This window comes from Castanea sativa, chromosome 9 (assembly GCF_040712315.1).
Source record: "Castanea sativa cultivar Marrone di Chiusa Pesio chromosome 9, ASM4071231v1".
NCBI lineage: Eukaryota > Viridiplantae > Streptophyta > Magnoliopsida > Fagales > Fagaceae > Castanea > Castanea sativa.
The window spans coordinates 42,030,813-42,039,589 of record NC_134021.1 but is presented as its reverse complement, the minus strand read 5'-3'; the positions used below and the strand labels follow the sequence as shown (position 1 = coordinate 42,039,589).

Below are 8,777 nucleotides of genomic sequence, written 5' to 3'. Positions count from 1 at the left end.
TCCAATTGGAAAGCCCAATGCGTCCTTCACATAAACATGTAAATTTCCGTAGGAAGGCAACCAATATGATTGGTTGTCTCAAATAAAACCAAACACAGTGGGACATTGAAAAATTGAAGACAATTCAAAGGCATGGGGAGAAATTTCCACAAATTAATGAGCAGTTAGATGTGCCTTGAATGATGCAAGCTGGTTCATGTACAACTTGGGTGACGTAGAGTGCTTGACCAACAAAAATGTAGAATGTGGATATAGTCACTCAAAAAAAAAAAAAATAGTACAAGCATCCATCTATATCTCTCACTCTATAAAAGGGCAGCTAAACAATGGTATATGGCATAGCTGGCTATCTTAGCTTTTTGTTTCCTATATTCCTTCCGTATATAGTTTTCTCAATGGCTAAATCCGGTCAGGCTGGTAAAAGCCCTTCCATCATCTCCACAATAATGCTGGTGCTTGGGCTGCTAATGGCTACCCTGGGCACAACAGGTCTCTCTCTCTCTCTCTCTCTCTCTCTCTCTCTCTCTCTCTCTCTCTCTCGTATTGATACATATTTTAAAGTCTTTTACAGCCCAAATCAAATGTTTTTGTGTCTTAATTAACCCAAGGTTGAGGAGCTGTGATTTTGTCACACACCCTCAGTGTACTGCCTGGCCTCTTGCACCCTTAGTGGGATCCATGCTGTTATGAGAGGATGTATAGAACAGTACACTTATTAAGACACCAAATAGTACTATCCTTGGAACTATATAGGAGTAGTAGAAAGTAGAAACCACCAACGTTAAAGGGCTCCTAAACCAATTAATGTTGCCCTCTAGGCAATAGATTTTCCTTTGAGCTAAGCTTGATTGAACCAACCATAGTCCAATCTCCACAAATCTGTCTTGGTCGTCATGCTATTTTTAGAATTGAAGCACGTTCACGTTGCATGCTCACCAAAAGTAGCCTGGAATGTAATAATAGCATTTAATTAAGTGCCACTCAATAGTTGTCTTTAGAGTGGGCACCTCATTAAAGGAAGTCACCGAATTACTTCTCTTAAATGAGCCACAACTAGCCTTCTAAGCATTTAAATTAAGAACTACCCTATTAGTTGTATTTGGCTCTGTGTGTGTGGTGGGTGGGGGGTGGGGAGGAACCTTTCTTAATTTGTTTTGTTTGGTTTTGGCTCTCTCTCTTTTTCAAAATAATGGGATGAGAAAGAAGGGAGAGGGGAGTCCAATAAAATCATGTGTAGAACTAGGACTTTTTACTAAGTGATATAGGACAACATATGGGGTTTGATGTTTGTCATTTGTTAGTTTTTAATTTTTTATATAATTATTGCTATCTTAGTACAGAGGATTTTATTTTCTTGATTCTAGGTGTTTTTAAGGGTCTGCTAGTCAAAATATAATCATATTACTTGAAAAATAAGTTTTCTTAAGCCTTTAAATAGGCATATGATATATAAACAAAAATGCTAAGCTAGTCCATGTTTTATTACAATAAGTTTACATATTAATATGATTGATGGATTTTAGCAACTTAATGAAAGAATATTTGAATTATTATTTTTTATGATTGGTAACGCGTCAATTTGTAAGTCTTACCTATAATATCTCTAATATCAATATTATTATCCAATGAATCTTTCACTTTTAATATATTATTATATTATGCCAGCCTACAAACCCAATGAATCTTCCACTTTCAATATATTTATAACATTCCTGCCCTGAGTCCCTGACTGAGATAAATTGTATAAGCATATTTATGTATGTAAAACCATTGACTTATTGCCTAATCTAATGCAGGTGCCCAAGTTGGTGTTTGTTATGGAATGCTTGGTAACAACCTACCACCACCAACAGAAGTTGTAGCTCTCTATAGACAAAACAACATCCAAAGAATGAGGCTCTATGATCCAAACCAAGATGCTCTCCGAGCCCTTGGAGGCTCTAATATTGAGCTCATGCTAGGCCTTCCAAATGACAAGCTTCAAGAGATTGCTTCAAGCCAAAACAATGCAAATGCTTGGGTCCAAAACAATGTGAAAAACTTTGGAAATGTCAGATTCAAATACATTGCAGTTGGAAACGAAGTAAAGCCTTCGGATTCATTTGCACAGTTCCTTGTCCCCGCCATGCAAAACATTCAAAACGCAATTTCTGGGGCTGGACTGAACCAAATCAAAGTTTCCACTGCCATTGACACTGGAGTCCTTTCACAAGATTCTTTCCCCCCATCAAAAGGCTCATTCAGAGCCGAGTATAGGCCAATTCTTGATCCTGTCATTCGCTTCTTAGTGAACAATGGGTCCCCATTACTTGTTAACTTGTACCCATATTTTAGTTACATTGGTAATACCAAAGACATTCATCTTGACTATGCTCTTTTCACAGCTCCTTCACCTGTAGTGACTGATCCGACTGATCCCCCACTAAATTATCGCAACCTTTTTGACGCCCTTCTTGACACTGTTTACTCGGCTTTAGAAAAGGCCAACGGGGGATCATTGGTGATTGTTATATCAGAGAGTGGTTGGCCTTCAGATGGTGGAGTAGCAACATCACTTGATAACGAAAGAACTTACATTACCAATTTGGTTCAACATGTGAAGGGAGGGACACCAAAGAAGCCCGGAAGGCCAATTGAAACTTATGTGTTTGCCATGTTTGATGAGAACAACAAGACTCCAGATTTTGAGAAACACTGGGGGCTCTTTTCTCCAAACAAACAGCCTAAGTTCCCAGTTAATTTCAGTTAAGAAGAGGGCTTTATTAAGTGCATCGAGGAATAAGAGCATATTATTATGGTGCATAACAATTATTATTATTATAATAAAAGTCTTTGCTAACTCACAATAAATAAGAAGTAATCACCTTGCAGACAATAAATATGAGTGCACTATCTCTGATGTAATATTATTAAGAATCATTTATCTCTAATGTAATGTTTTGGTAAGTTTCATTGATGTATTGAATATCTATAAAATATTATTTCAGAGCTTGTTGGATTGATTAGTGTTTTTTTTTTTTTGGTTGGGGCTAGAGTTATAAGTATTTTTCAAAACATAAGATGAACTATTTGTGTACGTTAGTTATTATCATAGCATATGCAAATTGAAAATCTCAAAATCAAAATGTTAGTGATACGCGAATTCCAACAATTAGCTCAATTAGTAAAATTTCTTATTATTGTATAAGGGATCTGGAATTCTACCTATGCTAGAAACTTGTTGGCTTCTTGACTTGATGAGAATGAACAATTACCAGAGAATAAATGCTATAAATTTAAAGTCCTATCACACAAGAACTAATATTAGAGCTTCTGTTACCCATAATGACCTCCTAGAAAGGCAACCGGTTATGATGAGATAGGTCATTTCAATATGTAAACATTCTCAAATTGCAAGGTAGAGAAGCCTAACATTTTCTAGAGGAAAGACAAAGTCCAAATTAACAACCAGTTAGACGAGCTTTAAGTGATACACTTGGTTGCCGTAGATAATTTTGTGTTATTTAATTTCCATGGAGTGCTTGACAGGTTAAATTGTGGTGGCATATAACTATTAAACAATTCATTTCCATGGAGTGCTTGACTAGCTATAATCACTCAAAAATCTCAATCTTAAGCACAAGCATCTCTCTCTATAAAATTAGTGTTGGAAACATAATTGGTTTCAATCCAAGCTCTTAGAATCTGTTTGGATAACGCTTATTGCTGAAAACTGAAAACACTATAACAAAATAATTTTTAAATGTGTGAATAGTGCCGTGGGACCCAGTTTTAAAGAAAAATTTACTGAAATCTGTACTTGCGGGTCTCATGAATAGTGCACGGGACCCACACACAAAACGCAGACGCGCAAGCCCCTGTTTTTAGTGCAATCCAAACATACACTTAGTCTACGTTTCTCTTCTACGTTTTTGTCAATGGCTAAGTCTTATTCAACTGGGAGCAGCCCTTCTGCGATGTCCTTAATGCTAATGTTTGTGATGCAGATGGCTAGCCTAGACATAATAGGTCCCTCTTTCTCTCTCCCTTTCTCTCACTCCTTTTGCACATTATACGTTAAGCTCCCAAATCAAAACTAGTCAAAGTAAATAATTCTTCTGGAAGCATACCATTTGCCACAACTTGATGTGTGGTCGACTATGAATGGTAATAAATCTACCACCTTTCTCCACTACTATAGTCAACCACTCAAGAATTGTGGCAAAAGTTGTCCCTGGACCTTTTTACAAAGTAAAACCTCTATACGATCACTTTATAAATTCTCATAAACCATACATATTCCATGTATTGCTTGAACAATTTTGATAAGTGGAGATCGCAAAACATTTCACAATAACTTAAGTGACTGGTAATGAGTAATATACGATAAAGTAGTGCCAATTATGTTTCTATATGAAATTATACTAATCATAACCTATCACCTCAAAAGTTGTAAAAAAAAAAAATTTGTGAAATTATTTGTGTATGCAGCATTATTGGAACATTTAACATGTATGGACTCTATTCTTGTGTATTGTATGACAAAATGTTACCTTAGTAAAAAAAAAAAAATTAATATCCACTTCTAGTCATGTTTTTAGTTTGTTTATATAGCATAATAAAACCATGATTTTAGATATTTTATAAACTTATAGAGAAAATAATTTTAATCATCTTGATATTTGTTTAGCATGATAATGACAGATATGTGGGTAATATATATTAAATGTCTCTCCAATTATAAATTTGGTATAATTGAGTCTACATTATAAATTTGGTAAAAATGATCTCATAAAAAGCTATAGGGTATGATACTTTTACACTATGTTTGAAACGGAGAAAGATGGAGGGAGAGAGGAAAGTGTTGAATATACAAAAATTTATTGTATTCTAGTCATCTTCCATTTTCCTCTCTTCTACTCTCCCATCTCCCACCTCCCACCTCCCACAATCCAAACATAGGGTTAAAGTCTAACTATACATGTAAATTTAACCATAAGTGTATATATGACAGTTAACTTGTAAAAGGCTATGGGCCGTAGGCCTACCTTATTTTACTTGTATAGCACACATACTTGTATTACATACTTTACTTCTTATATAAAGAAATTCATGTATATTTTATTACTTATGAAATACAATACAATTTATTCAGTATTTCTAAAATGGTATTAGAGTCATTGCTCTGACCTTTTTCTCAACAGTCTTATCTCTCTTTGGTGTTACTCCAAACTCACAGTCCCTTCCGCCATCACAGCTACCACTACAGCCATTCGCCATTGAATCTCTGACGTCTCTCAATCATCATCTTTGGTTCTAGACCTACAACCGCCGTCGTTAAGGAGTCTCACACCACAAGGACCAATGCCATTATTGTCGCTGCCGTGAATCTTGCCCAATTATGCTTTTGCAGGTACCACTGTGATCATCTTGTCCCGATCTACTCAATTGTGGAAGTCTTGCAGCCATTGAAGCCTTCACGCTCCCTCACACGTCGCCCAAGCAATCTACATGAGAGCACGCGCATGACACACCGTTTTCTACTCTAGGTTAACGTCACTTGCGACGTTATTAGTGCCATGTCAGCCCTAGCTTACTTCAGCATCCAATCACTTGCTTATGTCATCTTGTTGATGTCATCTCTGCTGACTTCTATTGACCGGCTCTAGTTGACTTTGACTGTTGAATTTTTCATGGTTGACCGTTGACTTTAATGCTAGAATTGACTTTTTGCAATCAAGGTGCTCTTTATCCAGTTTTTCGCGTAGATTTTATTTTTGCAATCCATTTTTTCATATTTTGCTTCTAAATGAAAAATAAGGACATGTCTTCTTCTTATCACAATAATCATCGTCAACAATCCAACAAACTATTTTGCAATTTATGCAAACATCTTGGCTATAGTATCGAGGCTTGCTATTGTCGCTGACAATCCAACAAACGATTTGATTTTGAATGAATAATTTAATATGTTATGATAAATAAACTTAAATTTCAACACTATACAAATCAAGTAGTTATTGACTGTAGATTTATTATGTACTTTGTGAGCATACGATGGAAATATGGTCAAGACACAAAATTTGACATGTTTTATTTTAATCAGCTGCCAACATAGGTGTTTGCTATGTAATGCTTGGCAACAACTTACTGTCCCCAGGAGAAGTTATAAATATGTACAGACAATATAACATCAGAAGAATGTGACTCTATGGCCAAAACTATGGTGCTTTCCAAGCCCTTAGAGGCACCAATATTGAGCTCATGCTTGGTGTCCCTAATGAAGAGCTTCAAAGCACTACTTCAAGCCAAGACTATGCAAGCACATGGATCCAAAACTATGGAGATGTCAATTTCAGATACATTGTAGTTGGCAACAAAATAGAGCCCAACAGTCCATATGCACAATTTCTTTTCTCAGCCATGGAAAACATTCAAACTGTAATTTATAATGCTAACCTTGGATATAAGAATATTAAAGTCTCCACTCCCAATTATCAAGCTGCCCTTGCAGAGTCATACCCTCCATCAATAGGCTCCTTCACGTCTGAGTACCAATCACTTCTTGAACTCATCATAAGCTTCTTAGTGAAGCATAAGTACCCATTACTTGTTAACATGTATAAATACTTTAGCTACATTGGCAATATTCAAAACATTCATCTTAAGTATGCTCTTTTTAACTACTCCCTCATTTGAAGTGCAAGGTGGTGAACATCGATATTGAAACATTTTTTATGCCATTTTTGATGCCTTTTACTTAGCATTAGAGAAGGCCAAATGGGGGGTCTTTGAAAATTGTTGTCTCATATATATATATATATATATATGAACCCTTTGAGTATGAATAAAATTCATTTAAGTCCTCTAATTTTATTTTTATTCAACTGAGTCTTCTAAATTTTAAATTTATTCAACTCAAGCATTTCATCCAATTTTTTTTTTTAATTTCCATTGGAAATTTATTTTTCTCACATGAAAAAAATCTATAAAATTAATAAAAGTATTTTATAGATTTTTTATGTGAGATTTTTTTTTTCAATTTTTTTTTCATTAGTTAATTGCATACTTAATCACAATATTTTAGCAAAATTGGATTAAAAGCCTGAATTTATATAATTTTGAAATTTAGATAACTTAATTTAACGAAAGTAAAGTTAGAAGATTAAATGAATTTCATTCAAACTTTGGGATACAATTTGCATTTTAACCAATAAAAATTGAATTGTCAATTTTATCTTTATAAATATATATTTCTTTAAATTGTACAAAAGAAGAAAAAAGAAGTATGTCAATTGTTTAAATGTCTTTATTATTTCATCTACCACTATTAAAAAAACCACTCACCTCGCCTCTCCTCTCCTCTTCCTCCAAACTTTCAAACACAATTTCTTCAGCAAAATTTGCCAAATAATATGTTTTTAGAAAAATTTTAGGAAAGCAGCACACAAAGGAAGTTATTTAGTTAGTTAGACTATTTTTGAAAGTCGAGTTTGGGCTGGAAGTCGAGTTTGTCAAACTCGAGCTCCAAGCAAGATGCATCAATATTGCTTGAAAGTCGAGTTTGTCAAACTCAACTTCCAGCCCAAACTCGAGTTTGCCAAATTCGACTTACAAAAACAGTTTAATTAACTAAAAAACTTCAAACATTAGCTATTCACCCAATTTTTTTTTCTAAAAAAGTACTATTAAGCACATTTTGCCCAATTTCTTCCTCTTCATAAACTCAACCCCACACTCCATCCATCAAGAAAGAATGTGAACAAGGATGTGATTCCACCAACAAATGAGGAGCATAAGCTATTGCAAGAACCCAAATTCATAAATCTTTTAGTCAATTTTCTTATCTTTAGCCTTTGTTTCTTGAGAAAAATTCTAGATTTTTACCCTATGGGGTTTCCGCAATGATGTTGCTTGAAGTTCCTGCTTGTTTTTCTTGTGTTTTCATAGGTTTGCAATGATTTCTTGATGCATGTGACTTGCTCTTGATGGGTCTTGATTATATTTCGATAAATTTGCACGGAGGATTTAGTTTGCACTACTTGGTTGAAAGCACTTGAAAATCTTGTTAGTCTTGGTTGCATATAACATGCTTGATATAATGCCACAACGATAGAAAATCATTATTTTTTTGAAAATTTGTACATGAATTCTTCTTAGAAGTTTGTTTGTTTTCAGTAAATAAAATATTATTTTAAAATCAAAGATCATTCTTGGTGTTTGGTGGTATTTTAAAAAATATTTCGAAAAATATTTTTTAGTGTTTGGTTGTATTCTTGAAAATACTATGGAAAACACATTTTCGTCTTGTTGCTCACATTTTCTCAGTTTTCAAACAGATAATATCATTTCTCAATACAGAAACACAACACAAACAAAACCAAAAAAAAAAAATTCATCAAATCCAGTCAGAGAAGAACGAAGAGAGAGAAAGAGAGAGGCGACTGGGTTTGACGTTAAGGTGAGATCGCGCGGCGGAGGCGATGGCGAAGGCGCGATCTCGCCAGCGACTGGGTTTTTCCCGTTGAGGCATCGCGAATTAGATCGACGATGGCGATGGCGATCGGCGATGGGTTTTTAGCGTTGAGGTGATGGCGATTGGCGATGGGTTTTTCTCGTTGGCGATGGCGAAGGCGAGATCTCGCGGGTCGGGGCGCGATCTCTGTACTCTCTCTTCTTTCTCTCTCTCTCTCTCTCTCTCTCTCTCTCTCTCTCTCTCTCTCTCTCTCTCTCTTTGCGCGTCTGAGTCCGGAAATGGTTTGAAGTGAAAATTTTCACTTCAAACCATTTCCGGGTCT

The 8,777-nt window shown here is 35.2% G+C and overlaps 1 protein-coding gene and 1 pseudogene across 1 annotated transcript; both read left to right on the top strand.

Annotated features, from left to right (window-relative positions):
- The first annotated feature begins 311 nt into the window (after nucleotides 1-311).
- LOC142609682 (glucan endo-1,3-beta-glucosidase, basic isoform-like) lies at nucleotides 312-3,000 on the top strand. Its single transcript, XM_075781335.1, has 2 exons — nucleotides 312-489; nucleotides 1,797-3,000. Exons 1-2 carry the CDS (start codon nucleotides 327-329, stop codon nucleotides 2,747-2,749), a joined length of 1,116 nt encoding a protein of 371 aa, XP_075637450.1. The 5' UTR covers nucleotides 312-326; the 3' UTR covers nucleotides 2,750-3,000.
- Nucleotides 3,001-3,917: 917 nt separating this feature from the next.
- LOC142609251 (glucan endo-1,3-beta-glucosidase-like) lies at nucleotides 3,918-7,968 on the top strand (annotated as a pseudogene).
- Nucleotides 7,969-8,777: the final 809 nt, after the last annotated feature.

What these genes read in the sequence shown, in the direction of transcription:
- LOC142609682 (XM_075781335.1), top strand. Translation starts at nt 327, where the DNA reads ATGGTATATGGCATAGCTGGCTATCTTAGCTTTTTGTTTCCTATATTC. An exon ending in GGCTACCCTGGGCACAACAG is followed by an intron (nt 490 to 1,796) that starts GTCTCTCTCTCT and finishes AATCTAATGCAG; the next exon opens with GTGCCCAAGTTGGTGTTTGT.